General features: G+C 38.7%; 1 protein-coding gene across 2 annotated transcripts; it reads left to right on the top strand.

Annotated features, from left to right (window-relative positions):
* Positions 1–238: 238 nt before the first annotated feature.
* Positions 239–22,781, top strand: GSPT1 (G1 to S phase transition 1). Of its 2 annotated transcripts, XM_042037349.1 has the most exons (15): positions 239–656; positions 10,578–10,625; positions 10,999–11,040; positions 11,785–12,012; positions 13,022–13,055; positions 13,528–13,605; positions 15,514–15,694; positions 16,056–16,210; positions 17,192–17,332; positions 18,073–18,166; positions 18,508–18,588; positions 19,168–19,341; positions 19,776–19,865; positions 20,184–20,352; positions 21,040–22,781. In XM_042037349.1, the coding sequence occupies exons 1-15, from the start codon at positions 356–358 to the stop codon at positions 21,090–21,092; spliced, it is 1,869 nt and encodes a 622-aa protein (XP_041893283.1). In that variant the 5' UTR covers positions 239–355; the 3' UTR covers positions 21,093–22,781. The 2 variants fall into 2 exon arrangements, with proteins under 2 accessions (XP_041893283.1, XP_041893282.1); XM_042037348.1 differs by having other exon boundaries at positions 20,184–21,128.
* Positions 22,782–22,800: the final 19 nt, after the last annotated feature.

Here is a 22,800-nt window from a genome sequence, read left to right as displayed (position 1 = left end):
CCGCCGGGAGTTGCAGTTCCTGAGCGCGCAAGGAACGCAGGCAACTCCATTTCCCGTCTGTCCTCGGGAGGACGGCCGCGGGTGCGCGCGCGGGGTGTGACGGGTATTGTAGTTCTTACGCCGCGCCTCGGACGTGCGACAGAATGCGGGCCGGGGGAGATAAAAACTACTGCAATGGCGGTAGGAGAGGCTGCCGGGAGGGGGTACGGCGGCCCGGGAGGCCAACTGCGCTCGCGTCGGAGCGGCGGAGCACACGCGGAATCGGCGGAGCGAGTGCTGAGTCGGTGCCGCCGCCGGCTCCCCCCTCACCCGGGAGACGCTTCGGGGCCGCGGAGCCTTGTGGGGCCGCCACAAAATGGAGGCGAACGGGAGCGGCAGCGGGAGCAGCAGCGACTCGGCTCCCGACTGCTGGGACCAGGCGGACATCGAGCCGGGCAGCGGCGCCGGCCCGGGCTGCGCCCCGCCGGCCGCGGAGGCCGAGGCGCAGCAGGAGCTGCTCGGGGCGGCCTTCAGCCGGCAGCTGAACGTCAACGCCAAGCCCTTCGTGCCCAACGTCCACGCCGCCGAGTTCGTGCCGTCCTTCCTGCGGGGCGGCCCGGCGCCCGGCCTGCCGCCGCCCTCGCCCCCGCCTGGCCTCCCGCCCCCGCCGCCGCTCGGTAACCGCGGGGCTGGCACCGCGGAGGGCGAGGGAGGCAGGGAGGGATGGGGGCCATGTTGGGAAGGCGCGGGGCGAGGGTGCCTGGCCCGCCGGGGCCGGGGTAAGGGCCACGCGGGGCGGGCGAGGAACCGGTCTGGGGGGCGGCCCGAGGGGTCAGGGGCGTGGGTCACGGCACGGGGCAGGAGCAGGGTCCGACCGCGGGAGGGTCTCGCCGGCGGGCGGGGGGAGGGGGGAGCACGGCCGGGGAAGCTCTGCGCAGAGAGGGGTTGGGGAAGGGGCGTTGGGGGCCGTGGAACACCGGAGGGGAGCGGGTGTCGGTGCCCGAGGCAGCTCCCGAGTTCTTGGGGGCCCCCGCTGGGGTGAGGCCCGGGGGTGCGGGCGCTCTGCGGGCTGGGCTGCGGGGCCGCGCAGGGTGCGGGTGCTGTGCCCAGGGAGCAGCAGTAACTGGGGTGCTCTGGCTCAGTGTGGATCTCGTGTGCGTTTCTCTGGGACGTCTGCTCGCAAAGGGTCACCCATGATGAGAAAAAGCCACATAGCTCTGCTCTTCCTATAATATATAAAATAAATATAACATATATAATATATAACACTATAGGAGTTGTTGAATATTTTGGAGATAATAAATTTAGTGTTGCTGGGGAGAAAAGCACTGCTTCAGCCACCAGTGGCTCAGATGTATCTTAAGTGTCTTTTTGAAGATTATATCAAGTAATTTTTTTTTTTTTCTAACATAATGCCGATAAAGGATTAGTAGGGAAGGGAGTTTTGTCCAGCTGGCCTCAGCTGATGGAATAACTTGAAATTTACCCTGCTTTTAATTTCAAAGGTTCTTTGTGTACGCAACCAGTGTTTATACTAGATTTACTTTGCATATGGGAAATTAAAGGGGAGCTACTTTTTCATTTCCAGCTCCAAACTGAAGATTCTCCCAAACATCAGACATGCTGGTTAACTTGGTGGTAGTGTTTTAATGTCACTTCTGCAGCTAGGGAATTTGAGATCTTCCTAATTTTTCCGAGAATTTTCTGTATCCCTATTGATATAACATGAAACAAATTAGTGTTTCAGGTATTTATCTAGTAACTTAATTTCACTAAAGACACTACTCGTTACATTGTATTTGGCATGATTTCCTGTTGGTTTTGGCTTATTTATTGTGCTTTGCCTTAATATATTACTTGCTCTCCCTAGTATCTAAAGTTAATAGTTGTTAATAACTAAAATCTCTAACTTTTATATATGAAGCTTTAATATTTTTGTAACAAAATATTAACCTGTTCCTTATGTTAGATTATATGTTCTCTACAGCTGTTCAGCACTCCTGATTTTTAGCAGAAATTGTAACTCATGTACTGTGCAGGCAAGCAGTGTCTAAGTGCATTAAAATAAATTTCAGAGAAGCCATGGGCAGACTCTTGAATTCCATTTAGAATAAATGTATATGTTAAAGTTCACAGGTGTAGAGGTAGACTGGGTAGCTTGGGCCTATGATGAACAAGTGGTGCACCTGTGACTAATCTTCAAAATCCACTCCTGTATTTTTCAGATACTGCAATCTGAATCGAAGGTTTGGGGTTTTTAACTGTGTAATCAATACTATGACTGAAAGCTTTCTTGGTGTTTTGAATATTATTAGAATAATTTTGATTTTTTTTTCCCTGGCTGCTATTGTAAGGTTTCATGTAAGGCTTCCTGTAGTTAATTTTTTTGGTAGGAATTTAAAATACATCTCCTCACCTACTCATTATATTTATTTCTTCACTCTCCTTTTCTCCACTCTTTTGCTACTTCTGAGGCCTGTGATGAGCTTTTTCTTTCCAGAAATTAGGGTTGACTTTACTGAAAGATGTCTGGTCATCTGGAGTGATCAGGATAGCTTTGCTTTGCATCTTAGTTGCTGAGTACATTTCCTATATAGTGCTATAATCTACCTGGTTTGAATTCACCTTGATTGCTATATCTTCTTTAAGGTTTAGGATTTTGAGTTTCTCTAAGTAGCTTCAATATCCCTGAGATTAGGCAGACAAAAATCTGCAGTTAATAAAAATTAAATTTCTTTCCTAACTGGAGTACTGTACCTGTTAGATACTCTTCCAGGTCTGATGTACTTGGTTACAGAAGGTAATTGACAGTCTTCTCTTTGCAGATATTTGTATAAGGTGACAGCTACTTTCCTGGCTGGAGGAACTAGGTGGAGCTTGCTCTGAAAATAAGTCAGAACAACATGTGATTAGACAATGGTGCTGAATAGGTTACTTTTCAGCAACCCAGTTTGCTTTTGTTCCCATAGGGAATTAGGTGCTCTGTGGCACTCATTCTTCATTATGTGGTTTGTAGTGGGAAGAAGCTAAATCTAAACCTTGAGAAATCTAAAAATCTAAACCTTGAGAAATCTAAAAAGTTGGGTATCACTAAAGGAGTTTCACTGGCCTAAAGTTAAGTTCTAGTAATGCTTTTCTTCTTGGAACTTTCTCTTGGTGAGGTTTTGTTGAAGTCATAATTCCTTAGTAATTCAGAGGACATTATAGATCAGCATAAATGTGTAGTAGCAGCATGGCATATAAAAAATTCCACAGGATTGATTCAGTTGTGTGCCTGTAGTGTGTAATAGGGTTTCCTTTTATGCACACTAACTTAATGTTCCTAGTAATTTGAATAAAATTCCTGTCACTTATGTTTGGAGCACAGAAGGAACACTCTCAGAAGCCATTTATGGAATAAGATGTTAACTTTCTAAAACTGGGAAACTCCTGAGACCTGCATTCCTAATAGCTTACTTTAAAACTTCTGGTTTACACATGCTTTCTTTTGATTGGAAATTGTATAGTAGGAAAAAAGCTGCCTCATGTTTGCCACCAATACAATTTTTGATCGCAGATAGTTTCAGAATTAATTTCAAATTAAATTATCATTTGATTATATGGGGAAAGCATATTATTTACATTTTTGAACCTGAGGAATATATGAAAACTGGTATGTTCAAAGTGTTGTAGCTGTGGGGTCTAGCTTTTATCAAATTGTGTCCAAGTCACACTTGTTTGTGTAAAATCTCATTGTTGGATTCTATTGGAAATGTGAAATGGAGACTTTTTAGTTTTCTGTCTGACAGGTGAACTGGGAGGGTGTCACAGACAGGTTGTACTCTAGGGAGAGTTTCTGGGAGTTGCCGAACTAGCAAACTCAACTAAATTGAGGCCAGGTGTGATACTTAATGAAATGATAGTAGATTGTGTTAGGGCCTCTAAACGTTCATAGTCACAACTGTGCCTTGTCACTTCACTCTTCTTTAGCATCTATGACTTCTTTTTGTATTGTGTTGTATTAATTTTGTAGTTGTATGTAAAAGATAATTACATTTGGGTGGCTTTTTCTTTGTTTCTGTATCAAGGCATGCTTCAAAGGGAATAGTTAACACCAACTCCTGATTAACAAGATTTCTATTATTTTTTTTTAATTGGGTGTGAAAGAATTGACACATTTCTGAAAATGCAGTGTCAATCAATTTTTATGGTTCAATTTTTGTCATAGTTCTTGATTACTCACAGGATTCTTGGTAAAATTGATCACAGCTTCCTTGTATGGTCTTTTACTATATTTTATGTTAGTTTTACTTTCAGAAATAATTTTTAAGTATTCATTGTCAACTGCTTGGAGCAGGAGACTAAACTAGCTAACTCCTGGGATCCCTTCCAACCTGAATTGTTCACTGATTTGAAGTATGCAGTGGTAGTAGGAAGAGAAAAAGCATCATTAGTACAAAAGTAACAAGAATAAAATGTGTGACACATAGCAGCTGGTGTAAGGAAAGAGCTTTTATCCTTTTGGTGGTATTAGGGCTACTGTTTCATTTAGTAGTTCTCTTAGTGACTTCAAGTAAATTTCTGAATGTCTTTGTTAATGACTGCAATTTAAACAACTTGCACCTACAGTCCTGAGCCAAGCAAACATCTGGTTTAAGATTCAGTGCCCCTGTTTGCTTCACTCCCTAAATATCTTCACTTGCCTGCAGTAGTCACTTCTGAAACAGTTGCATTCAAGCAGCTGGACATCTTCAGCCCTCAAGCGCAGTAAATAAATGGATAGAGCATTTTTCTTCCTGCTTTTCCCTGCCCTCATTTTTTCTGACCTTGTAGCGCTGGGATGTCCATGTGTCAGTCAGACATGGGAGGCAGAGTTTCAGTATCTTCTATTTCAGTTCTGAGACCTGTAGTTTCCAGAGCAAGATGATGACTTATCTGTACCACTGCGTTCCCCAAAGCCTGTTATCTCATTTTACACTGTAAGACTCTTCAACATCTCAGTCCTCAAGAGACTTTGCATATGAACTTGCTGAGAGAGCCTTGTCTAAAACTAGTAGCCCACCATTCAAGAAGCTGTTGTGTTAAAGGGTTACATGGTTCATCCATGTCAGCCTTGAAACAGCCATGTGGTGATGATTTCCTCACACGTGTTGGTAGTGCTACTGTTAATCCTTCAGAACTGCAAACTTGAACTGCTCACATGGCAGCAAATCAGGGTTGTATTGTGAGTGCCAGTGTATGGGATAAATTCTTCTTATCTGAAAATCTTGATTTGAGTTGTCACTTGACTATCTAGACCAGTCTTCTGTATCAGCTTCTCTAGACAGATGAGCTGCACAACCGCTTTTAGAGCAGTTAGTGCAGAGCTGGATGTCTTGGCACTGACAGGTAATCAGATATAGAATACTTGTGTGATGCACTCAAGGTGCCAATGTGTTACACAGATGTCCTTTGTGTACATCTAAAATGTCCCCAGGAAGGTGGCCAGGATTGTGTTGCTGCTGTTAGAATAATTCATCACCCTTGTGGCCTCGCATGACTCCAGTAAAAGACACACAGACCACTGGGAGTTGGCTGTGGACTGCATGAACTGTCGTGGAGGCTACAGGCAGTCTGCTGACCATGTGTTTGGCACTCTGCTTTGGGCTACTGCTTGAATGTGTCTGAAAACATGATGTTATCCTAAAACTTGATTGCTCTATCAAAATGAACACAAAAATAAATTGGGATAATTCTTGGATTCTATTTATAATCTGGTTTTACAGTTCCACTTAAGGAATTTTGGAATTTTTCTCCTGTTTTGTAATGAGAGACATGCAAGCAAAAGAAGCAGCTGATTGTATGAAGCTAAGATAGAAAGATGGTTTTATTTTGTTTTTTATTATGAATGAATAAAGGAGTCATAATTTAATCTATTAAATTAATGATGATGTTTTGAAGAGGTCTGTGGGAAAATGACTGATTGAATTTTGGTACAAAAGTTAGTTTAGGACAGGTGATGCAATACTAAAAATAGGGGTTATTCTAAAATTACTGGGTTATGAGAGATCTCTGTCAGAATGGAATCCTGAACTGTTGAAATACTGAGCTTGATTTCTTGATTATCTGTCTTAAAAATCCAGTTATCAACTGAGCACAAATACTTGGCCTTAAGTAAAAGGGGGTTTCAATATAGTCCCTGAAAATCCCTATAAGCTTTCTTAAACTTAGTTGTTAAGAAGCATGTCAAGTTTAGATAAGATAAACTTAAGGTGTGTCCTCAGGGGGGAAAGAAGAAGGTGGGCCTTTTACTAGGCTAACATGTAATAAAACCCTATGAATATGGAACAAGTACTATTTTTTTTGGTGAATTTTACAGTCATGTTAAACTATTAAAGCTGCTCTTGCATTGGTGCATTTTAAAAACTGGTGTGTCCACTGGTGAAGCTGGGGCATAGAATATGAAGCAGGGTAGAGAGGAGAACAACATAATTTTGGGTTTAACTTTCAAAACAACTACCTTACAGTGAACTCCTGAAAACCTTTTCTTTCTGTATATTTTTAACTATTGAATATAAAACACTTCGTTTAGCTGTAGAACTTATTTGTATTTGAAGTAATTTTTGTGTGTTTTTGTTAACTAAGAATCTCTTGGAGATTTTTTTATTCTGCTTCTCATGCTGTGTGTGTTTGATGCAAACTTTTATTTCTTTACTCTGATGTAATTCCCTTTATGCATTCATTTTAAAAAAAAAAGGGGGGGGGCAAACATCTGTTATGTAATGCATGAAAACCACTGAGACTGCATGATTGTTGTGTAAATATGTGCTGAACTCAGGTATTGGAATCACACCTACAAAAAGGTGATGGGAATCCTAAGGTGGGTGTCATGTGTTTCTTCACTCTTCAGCCTTTCAGGAATTCCTGTGAAGGAACTTGATGCCTATATTAGAGAAGGAATAACAAATTCACTATACAGACCATCTAAGTTTTGCAGATAAGATGTTTATTTCAGGCTGAATTTGCCTTTTTTTTCTTTTTTACCTTTTTTTTTTTTTAATTTCTCTGCTCCATGGTGCAGAGTTTCATTAACCCTGTAGTCTACCCCAGTTGTCAGGTTCCAGTCCTGGCTGGGTTCTTATCACTCCAGCAGCAGAGCGGGCTGGGAGCTGTGAGTGCTGCTGTGTATTGCACCAAATTTATGGCTCACATCAGCTCTGTGCATTTGCATTGTGGCTCAGGTAACTGCTGCTGAGGAATTACCAGTTAACCACTGAGCAGTTCTTGTTGTGTGGAGACCTTGATCAGCTTCTTCTGTGCATCTGGTAAACACTGAAGTTTGTGTAAAGATGGAGATTGTCACTATGGCTTAGAGGTTGAGTTTGACTTTAATACTGTATTTTAACCAGAGTTCTAATACTGATTCCTACTTTGCCAGCTGTACCTGTTCTATATATGAAAAACTTGCTACATTCTAATATAAATTTATTTAAAAAGCAATTTTCTATAATTTATTTACAAGCATTCTAATATGTTAATGCTGCAAAGTTCCTGGCTTATACTCTTTTAAAACAATATTTTCAGAGGTTGGATGATAACTTCAAATTTGTTCTACCTGTGCAGCTTTAGTTATTGTACAACAAAAATGCATACAAGTACGAAACTTGGTGTGATATGCAACAAACTCATCAGCTGCAGTAGAATGCTGTGTGCATGAACTAGGCAGAGTGGATTATTTAGGAATTTCTTTAGGACGTGAACTGTATTTTAAAGGGATTGATCACCATGTTTTAAAAGTTGTGGAGTTTTGGACTCTGTGTTGGTAGTGTCCATATTCTTCCTGTGACTTTTACATTAAAAAAACCCCACAATTACCTTATCCAGACAAGACTCTGAGTTACATAATGTCGTTGTCTAATGGCACTAGTAGATAAGTGCAGCTTGTGTATCCATTTTTGCCTTTGGCATTGACAACAAAGATATTCCAAAAAATGTCCTAAGGCTTTGATGCTGAGCAGGACTAAAGATAAACCACTCACTCCATGTCATAGCATGGATGAGGTTGCAACAGCAGTTCTTGACTTAGAGCTTGAAAGAAAGATGGAGTATGGAGGATGCTGTGTAAAATCTAACAGTTGCTTATCACATGTAAATCCAGTAATCTGAGGCATTACATAAAAAATTGGCGTCACTTAAAGCGTGTCCTGACTTTAAAACCAGATTTCCTACAAAGTACATTTTGAAACCCTCTCATATGGAAGATTCCTATCTGAATGACCTTCACAAATGAGAAGGAGTGACAGACCAAAATGTGCCAGCCCTGTGGTCTAAGGAAGCAGTAGGATTGTATCCTTCTTTTCAGGTGATGGTCTCAACGCACATTTCAGGCAGTCTGTTCACTCTCACACAGAGTAAATGGTAAATCTGAGCCTTTGTCTGAAATAACCTGACATAACCTGAAATTGTTTATCAGAAGTAAACAGTTACTGAGGAGAGTGTTTATTTTTGTCACTTAGAGCATGTTAGTTTTGAAATTAAGGTTCTGTATTTACTTGATTTCTTAACAATAATTTTTTTAGAGAGTGGTTTATGTTTCTTTCTGCTTTGAAGAAACAGTATATGTTTGATATAATTCAGAGTCCTCTTCCAAAGCACGTCTGCAACTTGTGTACCAAAGTGACCGGAGTTTAATAAATGACTCTGGTTATAGCTGAATATCTGTTACACCCCTGCTTTTGTGACACTAGTACTCTTGAGCATCCATGCACAAACCGTCTTACTGACTCTCGTGTGCTAGACTTGTGCTAAATTTACAGAGGGATCTTTTTTCAACCTCCTCTGTTTGTTGTAAAGAAACATTTTTTTCTGACTGCATACCTGCTGTATTGGAGGCCAGAAAGTAAAAACTGAGTTTATATGAATGCTGTTGATTGACAATATATTTCTAAGAAATTAACTAATCCTCTGACCACTTGTAGAACTTCTGTTTCAAGGCAAGTGCATTAATACTGCCATTCGATACATTTTTCATTCTACACAAACTTCTGGAGTGAAATCAAAAGCTTGTTGAAATGATCTTATAATTAAAATATTTATGCATCCCAACCACAGTACATGTGAAATAACCAACAATCTTCTGATATGCTACAAAATGGAGGCTTTAGATTCATGCCTAGATTTTGTGCCACCTGCTTACCACACTCACGAATGGGCTGATTTGAGGGTTTTCCAGCTGCCAAATAGGAGTAATATATCATTTCTTAAAAAAGATCTAAGGGTATTCTATTCTCATGCTTTTACTGACTATATTAAATCATTCTCTTAAAGTCTTGTTGGCTTGTTTTTGGGAGTGTAGCTCATGTTTGATCCAACACAGGAGTGCAGGGAATGGTTTCCTGGCAGGCATTGCTGTGCCCCCTCCACAGTTTGCTGCTGGCCACTGGATGTTGTGCTGTGACCCACATTCACCCTGCCTGCAAAGCCCTGTCCTCTGGCCCTCTGCCAGCTCTCCCGGCGCTGCTCCACTTTAGAGAAGTCTACAGCAAATACGCAAACAGTGCGAAAGCAAAGAGGCTTAGAATCAGGTCCTTCTCTGTATGGTTTTGTTCTTTTGAGGGGATTTGTTTCATCTTTAGGTCCCATCATGCGTATAGAGCAAGTGATGCTCTAAGATCTGTGTTTAGAATTCAGTTGAAGGAGAGCTGGAGTACAGCTAAACAGAGGGTATGAATTTTGTAGGTGGTTGAAAAAAGAGATAATGAAAGCATTATGAAGTTGAACTTATACCAAGATAAAACTAAATAGGTTAAGGTTTTAGGGATAGTTAAAGAAGGCCCCTTGATCGTGTGAAATAATGTCCCAAAACATTGAGTGGTGTAAGTGTTAATTGGAATGTATCACTCCTAGCAGATTTAATAATTACTTGTACCTCAGTATAAAATGTAGTGGCATAGTTTAGTGCATGAGAGGGTTGAGTGATTTATCCAAACCCCATACTTGTGGCTTTGATACATGCACATGACTGTTGAGATTGCCCTCCAAGTAATGGGACTGTGCTGTGGTGTTTAAGAGGACTGGCAAACTTACCGGACATCTGAATGAGTTTATCATCTCTTGACCCTGATAACTACAGAAGATGTTAAGAATTTGTTCTTAATAGCTTGTTTCTATTTCCTACTCAACATTTAGTGGAAGTGAGGAACAAGAGCAGTATAGACATGCCTGTAAGCAGGAGCTGTGTGCCTGACACCACACAGGCATTGTGTCTTTGGATACAATGAAACTGCTTTGATGTTTTTAAACACCAGTTAGACACTGACACTTAAAAATAACCCTCATGCTCAAAAAGGATGGGCAGGTAAAATACTGTGTATAGAAAAATTGCTTGCTCTAAGTGTATCTTTCCATGCAGGGGGGAAAACGGGCTGTTTTTAGAAGAGGTATATTTCACCACATTTGGGCAGTGTTCTTTAGCAGTATTTCTGCTTAGAGGCTGTGTTTAGTACTGCTTGGTGGGGAGGGAAGTGGTTTTTCTTTCCATATACTTCTTGTGATAAAGTTGGGAGATGGTCTTTTATAACAAAGTTTGGAAATTGGTTACATCACTGTATTTTAAAAGATAAACTTTTTTTTCTCTGCAGGTGCACCTGTAGAGCCTTCTCCAGAGGAGCAGACAGCCTCTTGTGAAGGTAGTTGCTTTTGTGATCTTCATTACACATGATTTTTAAAAAAATATTGCAAATAATCTCCTCTTTAACATCTCTGTGAACCTTTCCACTCTTCATTATCCTGATACTATTCTCGTAAGGCAGTGTGATTATCTGTGTTTATTTACAGTTTTATGGTCAGTTGAGAAAGGCTCATAAAGTGGCTTATGGAAGATCATAAAACTAGCGTGAAGCAGACTTTTCAAAATGAACTTCTATATTGAAAAGCTCTGGCAAGTGCCAAAACACTGAACTGTCCTTTTATTAATTTAGTCACTCATTTTTCTTTGTTCTTGACTATCATGGTAAAAATGTGTCTTTAATGATTCATTTTTTTCCCCTTTTTTTCTCCTAGGTTCAAATGCTGCTGTTAACATGGAAATTTCAGAATCTGTTGGTAAGATGAGACCTGTTCCTTTTCACTGTGATAGTACTATAATGTACTACTGCAGTGCTTTTGCTGAATCACTGCAAACAAAGTAGTAGAGCCTCATACTTACAAATAGTCCTTACTGGTTTTTGTTGTCTCATTATATTTGGATGAAGAAAGAGGTAATTGAAAACTAGTATACATCAAGAGGTGCAATTTGATTACTTGGACACCGTAAAATGATCACTGCTTTATTAAAAAATAATTTTGTATTACAAAATAGCCCCATTAATGTGTGGAATGGTGATTAACAAAAAACTTCGAAGTGGTCAGTAATGTGAACAATCAGAACATGGAAATTGTATCTTTCTCATTGTTTTTGTATGGCTTCTGAGTGAACTTAAACTGTAATCCCTGTCCTTTGCTTTTTAAACATCTGGTAGTGTGTGTCTGTGGATTCAGACCACGGTGCTGGTCTGAGTGGATCTTCAGATTTGCTTTTTCTTTGTAAAATTGTTACCTTGTTAAAAGAGAAGTTTCTTACTCCCTCTGAATTCTAGATTTCTTATGTCAGCATACAGCTAGCTTGAAAGCTCCTGGTATTAAAAATTTTAGAAACAAGCAGCAGTTGTCCCTTTTTCTATAGGAAAATGTTAACAGACCTAGTAATTAAAGCCTTGTGATTGCATCTGTGGGGCAGGGGCTTTTCCCCAGAGTAATTCTTTTTAATTTCTTTATCAATTTGAATATATCTAACTGGTTCATTTTTAGTGGAAAATGGAGAGACAGAAATGTCCCCGGAAGAGTCATGGGACCACAAAGAAGAACCAAGTGAAGCAGAGCTAGGAAGTGGTCCCACAGGGGATGCAGGGCCTTCTGAAGAGAGCGCTCAGGAAATGATGGAAGAGGAGGAGGAAATACCAAAACCGAAATCTGTTGTAGCACCTCCAGGTGCTCCTAAAAAAGAGCACGTAAATGTAGTATTCATTGGACACGTAGGTAAGTTGTAAGTGAAGGTGAAGTAATTGAATCTATCTGTTGTGTATTATCTAGAACTCAGAGGATTAGAAACGAATGCTGTTCTTCGTATTCACCATGTCTTCAGGCTCACAGAAGCACTCATTCTAATGAAGCTGCTCTGGAAAATGAAAAATTTAAAGGTCTTTTGGGGTAGAGTGCCAAGGGTAGAGTGTGTTCTCTTGGACACAACCGTGCGTGTGTTCATGATTTCTCAAGTACCTGCTCTGTTGAGTGCTGAAGTGACACATCTGTGTTCATGATCTAAAGAACAAAATCAGAAAGCGGTGCTTCTTTTCTGCTTATTTTAAATAAAAAGGGTTCTTGCTATTAAATTAGATTATTATTCTAAATACTAAAATTTGTAGGATTACGAACAATAGGTTAACATAATTCATTGTTAAAAGAAGTATTTATAGCAAAATATCCTCATTTAATAGTTTCGACAAGCTTCAGAAAAACTTGGGTGGTGTCAAAAGCAGGGAAGAATTATTGAATCACAAGTTACACAGTAAATTCTGTCCTTTCATTTCTGTAGTTACTTATCAACTTAGAACTACTGTAATTTAGTCCTTAGGTAAATTCAGAATGGAGTCACACAAAGTAAAGGGGCCGTGGGCAGAGGTACATCCCAGTATTGAAGAGCAGCGCACACTAGTTAGGGACAAGGGATAAAGGAAGCAGGGAAGGGGATTTTGCAAGAGCTTCCCACGCTCTTGACCCTTGCTTTAGCTGGATCACTACTTGGTGAGAGGTTTTTGTTATGGATAATGCTGAATTTATAAATATGAAAACAGCATGTTCAAATTTAAGTGTAATTTAATTGGCAACAAATTATTATAGGAACAAGGGAAGGTGCAAGGTGCTTCCAAAAACTTAGATTATGGTTAAAAAAATAAATCTCTTGGAAATAAATTAGATTACTTAGTTTGTAATGGTTTGCTTTTTCTAGAATTGTAAATTGTTGATGACTTGGATTTATTTTTTTTAGATGCTGGCAAGTCAACTATTGGAGGACAAATAATGTAAGGAAACTCTTAAATTTTTAGATTTCCTCTTCTTGTGAATTAAAAAACATCAATTAAAATGAGTAATATTTTCTTTGTGGCTTTAATCAGCATATGTTAATACTTTTATAACAGAATGTTACTATCCCAGTCAGTTGAGAAATTCTTTGGAATTTCTTAATTCCAGCAGATTAATTTTATTGCTGTAGGATTTTCACTTAATGGAAGTAACTATGCGAAAGCAAACATTACCAAATTTTAAAAATTAATCACTTTCTTAGAAGGTGGCTGTTTTTCTTTGTATTTTAAAATGCAGTTTGAAACTGCTTTATACTATTGGTTAAACTTCGTCCTTTTTGTGAAGATTAAAAAAAATTAATATCTTTATTCCGCAATTATAATAATCTGTAGGGATTGTGTAAGTATTTAACTATTTGGAAATATCTTTCTGCTTTATGTAAAATTGCACTTTTATTTTGCCTCCTCTTAGGTATTTGACGGGAATGGTTGACAAAAGAACACTTGAAAAATATGAAAGAGAAGCTAAAGAAAAAAACAGAGAAACATGGTATGAACTTACTGAAGATAGTAGCACACTCTCCTCTTTCACTGCAATGAAACTGGTTGTAGTCTCTGTCCCAGTAGCCCTGGCTTCCTCCAGGCAATACAATGCTCTTGTCCTGGGTGGACTTTTTGCGGGTCTCTTGTTTGGTTTGGGTTTTGTTGTTGTCTTTTGGTCGGTTGGGTTTTGGGGGAGCAGCGTGTGTATATACAGCACATGCAGCAGCCTGATTTCTCCTTCAAACTACTCCTGCAAAATTGGTTTCCCTTTTGAAAGCTGTCTCTTTTTGGCTGGAGGATAATAGGAGTTCAAAGGGCTCTGGAAAAAGAGCAGCCTAAAGACTTCCGTAGGGGTGGAGCAATGGTGGAACTCTCAGGGGATGGGCATTGCCCTGAACTCACTGTACCATGTGTAAGAGAGGGGAATAGAAAGGGTGACATAGTTCTTTTCACCAAGCAACCATTGTCCCACTATGGGGAGCTCACTGTAGTAATAAATATATCAGGACTTTCCTCAGAAACTATGGACACTTGAGAAACAGTTTTCCTTTTCCCCTCTTCTCTTTTAGAGACTGAGTTGCAGGAAGTACCTCCATGAATGCTATTTTTATTCTTTAAAATGTGTCATGATGAGCAACAAAGTATGATGTACCTCTGTCATTATCAAAGATATTGCTAGGTCACTTCATATATTCAGAGTCTTGAAATTTGAGTGGTTTCACTTTGTGATTCAGGAAGATCTATGCTGTAGTGCAGAATTGATATTTCAGTCAGAAATGTGTCTTTCCCTAAAAATTGTATGTGCCAAACAGACTTCCCATCCAGCTGCCACACATAAATTGCCACTTGACTCTTGTTAGCCAAGTAAAGCCTGACCTTTGGCTTGGCTGAAATCTTTCAGAAACCCAGGCCATGGAAAAGACCACAACACTTGAGAGCACACATCCCGGCACACACCAAAAGCCATCTAGCAGGTTACCCAGACCTCAGTCAGTGACAAAGAGCTGCTGCCAGGGGAACACTGTGATTATATATCCATAATTCCCAATGTTTAGTGCCTTCTCTGACTTGGGAACCTCTTTAGCCGGAAAGGACATCTTTATGTTTAATAATCCCTGATGCTCCCTCCGTGATCCCTGCTCAGCAGCATCTTTTCAGACATCACCCAGTCAGTACAAAACAAAAGCTAAAGATGTCTACAAGCTGCTGTTAATGGTGAAAAATATTGCTATGTTAAACCAGTTCACTGGAGTTATTACCACTTTTTTTATCCTTAGTATTTTTTTTCTCTCCTTTATGTTCACCAATTTTCAAAAAACCTGAAGGAGCTAAGTAACATTTTTTTTTGAAATATCTATCTAACTGAAAGCTAACTTGTCAGTGGCCAGTAGGAAAAATAATTAGGAGGGGACAAGAGTCAGTATAATAAAAATATCAAAGATAGTGTGAATAAAGATGGTGTTTATTTCATAGCCAACTTCTGTTTAATAAGTGTAAATAAATGAGAACTAATAATTATAGATCTCAATAATGATATATGCAAATCAGAACTAATTTTTTAGTTAATTATTCTGAGAAGGAGGAATTGTTTTGTTTTTGAGACTGAGGCAAAGCTTGAATTATTTGAGGTTAGATCATACCTGAGGAACTTAGAAACTGAAAATTGTTTCTAGAATTTTTAGAATTGAATCCGTCTAGGTGTGTGAAGGTGAGCTGGCAATGGGCTCTGCAGCTTACTGTATGCACAAAACAGTCAGTTAAAGTGACTGTTGGTCTTGAAAATACTTCAGTTTAGCAATGCTGAGGTAGTTAAAATAATTAAGCAAAAAAAAAGGCGTCTTGTGACTAACAAATTGTATATAAATTTAATAAAAATTAATACAAAAATAGAGTATTTGGGTTGGGATTTTTTTAGGTACCTTTCATGGGCCTTAGACACAAACCAAGAAGAACGAGACAAAGGTAAAACAGTAGAAGTGGGTCGTGCCTATTTTGAAACGGAGAAGAAACACTTCACTATTTTAGATGCTCCTGGACACAAGAGCTTTGTTCCAAATATGATTGGTGGGGCTTCTCAAGCTGATCTTGCTGTGCTGGTAAGGACAAATCAGATACTTTTATTTTGCATGTACTGTGGAATTAAGCTTCTGGTTTTTATTTTTTGTTTGTTTCTTTATTCTTTTGATTACTTACAGCACGCAGAATTTTCAAATGTTAAGTTTACTGAGATGAGTGGGTTTTGGAGTAACTTAACAGCTTCTTAAAGCTATCGTGATTTTTTTTTTTTTACATGTCAGTGCAGAACTAATGGGTAATATTGAGGATATACCAGTGCATTTTGAAAGCTTTTACTAGGTCTGACTACCCAAAGTTTTTTGAATAAGGCAGTATTATCGATTGTTTCTGGTTCTGTTGAAAGATTTGTAGAACTTTCATTAAAATACTATCTTTAATTAGGTTATTTCTGCAAGAAAAGGAGAGTTTGAAACTGGATTTGAGAAAGGTGGACAAACAAGAGAACATGCCATGCTAGCAAAAACAGCAGGTGTAAAGCATTTAATAGTTCTTATTAATAAAATGGATGATCCAACTGTAAACTGGAGTAATGAAAGGTGAGTTTAATATTAAAAAAACTAATCTTCATTGACAGATACTGAAATAAAGTAATTCCTCAGTAAAGTAATTTTGTATCCCATTACTGCTGAAAGAATGGTTGACTGGTGGACTAAAGACAGAGGTTATAAAACTGGCAGGAAAACCAGAAGCATAGTGCCTAGGACAGTGCCTCTGTACTAAGCTGCAAGTTCTGCTCTCCAACATTCACTTTCAACTGCTTGGATCCATGCAGACTTATCTAACAAATCCATGCATTCTGGCATAGTTTAATTGTTGATTTGGAAACTTTATACTGAATCTAAAAAAGGAAGTGGTTGTGTTTTCAGTAGTCAAGTTTGCTAGAGTTGTCAGAGAACCTGCTGTGTGTTGTGCCCAGAATTGTGGAAGTTTTTGTGGGAAGCCATGAGGGCCTGTGCAACCTTGGAATGTCAGCTTACTTTACTAAGAGACTAAGGCAAGCCCAATTGCTCTGTCTTGGTCCTGCTGCAACCTTCTGACAATATTGAATTCGCCCCTGACTGAGAGGAGGCAGTGTGACAGAAATAAATAGCATGAAACACTGAGAAACTGAATAGGAGATTGGAGGAGACCAAGCCAGCACTAAAGTGCCAGCCTGCAGCATGACCTCAGTAGGTGTCTGCGTGCTCTGTCCTCCTGTGCTGGCCTGCATCTCTTGCTTTAAGCAGTTCCAGCATGGGCTGCTGCTCACTCAGCCCTGTCATTGAAGTGTGTGGAGACCACTGACAATGCTTTGTGGAGCAGAGGAATGAGGGGGAATAGGAGAATAGCCAATACCGAGCTGTGCTGGAAGATTGGGGAAAAGATGCAAATAGGCCTCCAGGCTTTATTAGGTTTGCTTGCTGCTCACACAGTAACTTAACTGATGAAACTGAAATGTCTGTGGGTTTTTTAAAGTACAGTATTATGTTGTGCTGGAATAAGTGGAACTTACCTTGATCTGCTTGTCATTTTAATAGATATGAGGAATGTAAAGAGAAACTGGTGCCATTTTTGAAGAAAGTTGGCTTCAATCCCAAAAAGGACATTCATTTCATGCCCTGCTCAGGACTGACTGGAGCAAACCTTAAAGAACAGTCAGAATTCTGTCCTTGGTATATGTATGTATCTTAAATTGAGCAACCTGAATATTTGCTATATTTCAATAAAAGTAAATGCTTCAGTGAAGCTGGGAAGTAGCAGAGTGTGATATGTTGTAGTTGAGTGCCAAAGTGCTTGAGGAAATACAGCCAGAGCAACAAGAACACAGCCATGCAATGTGCCAATGAAAAGCATTTGCTAATTGCAGAAGATTATTAGTAAAATATTAGCAGAGTTCTGGCTGTGTGAGTTCAGTGCCTTACGAGCACTTGAATTTGCCAGTGATGCTGCAGTTGACATTGCTAGAATGAGCAGTTGTTTGATGTGAACAGTTTGCTTGAAGCTGTATTGTAATTAGGGACGAGCCATGTCTCTCAGTGGATGTGATGTTTGAAGGGGTTGTTCAGTGTACTTTAAAAAGTATTAATGGAAATCACATTTGGACCTAGCTTATGGTTTTGTATTTCCAAAATACATTACAAATCTGTCACGATTCTCAAAGGAATAATTAATTTGTGTAAAATATGTCTGTAATGTAACTTAAAAACATGCATTTCCTGGGCATTAAACGTTGGCTGGGGTGAAGTGGACACTACAGATGGGATGTTATAATAGATTTAGCTGTCTTAGAGGTCATTGTTCTAAATAATGACAAGATGAATATTATTCCTTTTGTTGGACTGCATTTATCCGTTCTGAGTAATTTTTTTAAATGGAAGGGTGCTCACAAAATTGAAACAAATGCCTTCTGCTCTTTTAGTGGATTACCATTTATTCCATACCTGGATAATTTGCCAAACTTCAACCGTTCAGTTGATGGACCAATCAGGCTGCCAATTGTGGATAAATATAAGGTACAAATTAAAATAATAACATAGAAAGTATAAAGAGGCTGCTTTCAGAAAGTAGTTAAATGGACTGTTTACTGTACTTTTAGAGGGTATCTTTTTTCCTTTGCTAATGTTACATTTCCAACTGTAGAACAGAGGCAGGAGGGGGAATTAAATAATTTTGGCATTATATTAAACTCCTAAAATCTGGAATCTTTCATGAGAACAATTTCCAAAATACTAAGTCTAGCAGTGCTAGATAACTTCATAGAGTTAGGTAATCAAACTTAGAGGTAAATCATAAATAGAGCAGACTCTTTAGGAAAATGTTTTCAACTGCTATGTAATGATTTCTTTCTGTGAAGGACATGGGCACTGTGGTCCTTGGGAAGCTGGAGTCAGGCTCTATTTGCAAAGGACAACAGCTTGTGATGATGCCAAACAAGGTATGGGAAGGTTTAGATACTAAGAAAATTTACTACCATAAAAAAAGAGCTTGGTTCTTAAAGATACTCATTACTTAAAATCAGAAAATGTTCTGTTGCTCTGTTGAACACAACTAAGCTCTCATGTTTTGCATGGGTGATGTTTCTGGGGACAGGGGGTGTGTGTAGCTCCTTAGCATTCAGAACTTGGGTTGTCCTGCCTTAGTAAACTCAGTTGCTGGACTACAAATCATCACACTTGAGCTGGGTTATATTTTCTGTTTGTACAGTTGGCCCACTAAGCCTTTTACATGCTGTGGGTTAATATTGCTCAAAGGTTTACTTCTTCCCCCTTTTCCTTTTTTTTTTTTTTCCTTCCCCCCCAAAAGGAAACAGGAAAAATAACTTGAAAAAGAACTAAAAAATTCAAGTATTAGTAACTCACCATTCAAATATTTTAAATGTTCTGAAGCTTAACAGAACCAAATATAATGAATTTAAACTGTAATGGAGTTATTTATTGAAATACTGTTATATTACAGTTATTTTGTACCAGACTAAATTATTCACAATGCAAAACTACGTTTTGTTTTCTTTAAGCACAACGTGGAAGTTCTTGGAATCCTTTCTGATGATGTAGAAACTGACTCAGTAGCCCCAGGTGAAAATCTAAAGATCAGACTGAAGGGAATTGAAGAGGAAGAGATCCTTCCAGGATTTATTCTCTGTGATCTCAACAACCTTTGTCATTCTGGACGCACGTTTGATGCCCAGGTAGAATAACTACATTTAATTTCTGTATAGAGGGGTAAAAACCATGGAAATATTTTGTTCCACCAAATCTAAAACTTCAGTAGTTTGAAGTTTCAGTTCAGATTTCTTATTCACTACTCTTATCTCTAAATTGGCAATAACTTAATATACTTAACACTTACATCATTAATTTGAGTTTTTAAAATACAAGTTGTTTTGAATGTAACTTCTCAGTGAAGTTTCAGATACTTATAATGGTGAAAACAAGACCTCATCAGGCCAGTTCTTCAGTTTCTTCCTTTCATATTATAAACAAGTTAGTGACTCCTAAATTTTGACAAAAATTTGTGTGTATATTGTTCAATTGACTTTTTAATATAGTTCTGCATTGATTATTCTCTGTTCTTTTATAATTGAAATTAGGAAAAATGCACTTATTTTGAATTGTTTTACAGATAGTGATAATTGAGCACAAATCCATTATCTGCCCAGGTTATAATGCAGTGCTGCACATCCACACCTGTATTGAAGAAGTTGAGATAACAGTAAGTGTCATTTTAAGTTGTGATGTGAATACAAACAATCCAGTTGTTGGGATGAAGCGTTGTGTCATATCATACATTTGTAGAGCAACTAATGCAACAAAGCTCCAGCCTTGAATGTCAGTGCCCTAACACAAAAATGGCTGTAACTTTTAGCATAGGCCTTCTGAAAAGTGGTGTAAGTGATGACTGAATAAATTGTGGAAGTTTTTTCATATATTTGTTTGTTTGTATATTCTTTCTTAGACCAATTCCGTTTGTTTGTTAAGAAAAATAGTCCTTATTTTAGCACTCACAGCTATTAATTTTTTTCTTATACAGGCCTTAATCTGCTTGGTAGACAAAAAAACAGGAGAAAAAAGTAAGACACGGCCCCGTTTTGTGAAACAAGATCAAGTCTGCATCGCCCGTTTAAGGACAGCAGGAACGATCTGCCTTGAGACATTCAAAGATTTCCCTCAGATGGGTCGCTTCACCTTAAGGGATGAGGGTAAGGCTGCTTCAGCAGCAGTTACTGACTGCTGCAACAACTGCCTTGAAATTGGAGCTCATGCATGGCAGTGAGGTATTAAAAGCCACTCTCTGGGTAACAATGGAAAAGTAAATCTAAGCAAATTGTTGTCATTGTGCAGAGTCCTTGCTAGTAACAGAGAGCCAGTTTTATTTGAATAATGTACAGAAATGTGCACTGTGAAACAAAAGACTGGATTTGAAAAATTACCAGCAGTGCTTTTTTAATGTGTCCTGGAATGCCCATCTACAATATGAATACCATAGTTTCACTATTTAAAATTAGAAAATATCAGGGGGGTTGTATGTTGGGCTTTAACTCATGCACACCCTGGTAAAACTCCAGATTTGTGGGATGCATTTAAAATAAATTATCTTGAAAAGCAGTGAACAGATCTGGTAGTGACTCTGCCTTGCCTTCTCCTTAGATGAGTGTACAAGCAGGCTTTCCACAATCCACATTGTGTTCTTTGCTGTCAGAATAGCAGGCTTACTATTTTAAAGATTTTATCGTGCTTTTAAAATACACTGATGCTACAACATAATTTATTCTCTATGATTTCTAATACTTGAGAGCCTGTATTTTCGGGAAAGTTTTCATGTTCTTGGAGACTTCTACATTCCTTTCACAGTTAATACAACTCTGCTGTTTGTCTCCTTGGTTTAGGTAAGACCATTGCAATCGGAAAAGTTCTGAAACTGGTTCCAGAGAAGGACTAAGCATTTTTCTCAATGACCCCGCACAATACTGTGAGGAAATCGACTCAGCAAAAGCCTACTTCACACCGCCGTCTTATTTTCTGCCCATTGATAAACTTCTCCCCATATTTTGCAAAGACAAATTTCACAGCAAAGGTCCACATTATGTCAGCTTTCTCATATTGAGAGCTCTGCTATGCCACTGTTGAATTTTCCCAAAAAGAATTTTTTTTTTCTCCCAAATTCTGCTTCCTTGGAAAGATTGGGCAATAGCTTTGTAAGTGATGTGGACATAATTGCCTATAATTATGAAAATCTAAAGGATTTTTAATGTTTAATTTCCCCCAGCAAATATAATAAGACCTCTTTTTTCCAGGCAGATCATTCAGAGTGTGCGAGTGTGTGTGCACATGTTACAAAGATGACTACCATGTTAATAAACTATTCAATTTGAAATCTTTTTCGGTATTGGAATTGCTTTTGAATAATGTTTTTTATCCAGATGTAACGCAGTTGCATTAGCTTTTTAACTTCCCAGTAACCCAGATATTTGGTTACTTGGACTTTTCTAAACTCCTCAGCCTCCCCACACACACAGTTTTAAATGAGGCAATTGGGCACTCAACCAAGTTTGTATTCAAATAATTAGGTTTGCCCCTTCCCTTTCTTGAATGCATTCTGAAAATTAAAAAACATTCATGCAAATGTGGCACCTTCATGAGCTTTACATTTGTTAATATCTTCAGCAAATTTAGGTTGACTTAACATCATTACTAGACACAGTAAGTCCATTTTGAAGGCTAGAACTACATATTGTGTCTTTATAAAAATTCAGCATTATTAAATTCTTAACTGCAGAAAATGCTAACAACCAGTAAAGCAGTGAAATTTGCAAAAATAAGAGAATCTGTGGCAATAGTGCCTATTAGTATTTATAAGAGCTACATTTTGTGGGAGAACTGGGCCAATTAAAAAGTGCCAGTTACATAAATTACTCAGTTCACCCTGTCTTTAATTTAGAGGGCTGGATAATCCTTGCTGTTTTAAAGATCAATCTGAACTGAGAGGGAGAAAGACTATTTAAATCCCTAAGAGTTTGCACATACTGAAATATGGGAGGGTCAGAATCAAGCACAGTCTGTAAATTTTTGCATATCAAAAAGCAATGTAAGCTTATGAGGACCAGTGAAGTTTTTCTTGAGAAATTAAAGCAAAACTGGTTCAAAGTAAAGCTTACTCAGTACAACTTGAAGGAGCTGCATAATAAAACCCTATTTAGCTGCACTTTGAAAATGGACTGTCTGCAATTGCTGTCCTGATTCTAACAATTAGGATGAAGGCTAAGGGATTTTTTTCATTTCCCAGAGTATTAGTAGTAATTATTAAAAGGTATCTTCCGAGCTTCTTCAGAATATCTTAAACTGAACATTCTCAGCTGTAAAATCGGTGAGCCCATCTTCTCCCCCAAAAGTTTACAGTCTAGTGACTGTATCTGAATTGACAGATAACTCAAAACTGAAACAGATTTACCTTTTTTGGGATTATTTTTTGTTTGTTTTGTTTGTTTCTTTGTAACTGTGGAACTCCCATTCATTTCACTTACAGCTACATTGTATGGACAGAAGAAGTTATTGTCCTTCAGTTTCATATGACTACACTTGTAGCTACCGTAATGCATGGAATTTAAATAAATTTTATTATGTCTGCAAATCTCTGGGCTTTTATTTTT

Source organism: Corvus kubaryi, unplaced genomic scaffold (assembly GCF_017639235.1).
Source record: "Corvus kubaryi isolate FWS band 111438036 unplaced genomic scaffold, C.kubaryi_AGA036_p1.0 37387, whole genome shotgun sequence".
NCBI lineage: Eukaryota > Metazoa > Chordata > Aves > Passeriformes > Corvidae > Corvus > Corvus kubaryi.
Note: the sequence above shows the minus strand (reverse complement) of the source record. Positions and strands in the feature narration are given on the sequence as shown.

Excerpts from the sequence above, each read along its gene's own strand:
- GSPT1 (XM_042037348.1), top strand. The coding sequence starts at position 356 with ATGGAGGCGAACGGGAGCGGCAGCGGGAGCAGCAGCGACTCGGCTCCC. Across the intron at positions 11,041-11,784 it reads GGAAATTTCAGAATCTGTTG|TGGAAAATGGAGAGACAGAA; the intron begins GTAAGATGAGAC and ends GTTCATTTTTAG. Across the intron at positions 13,606-15,513 it reads GAAAAAAACAGAGAAACATG|GTACCTTTCATGGGCCTTAG; the intron begins GTATGAACTTAC and ends GGATTTTTTTAG.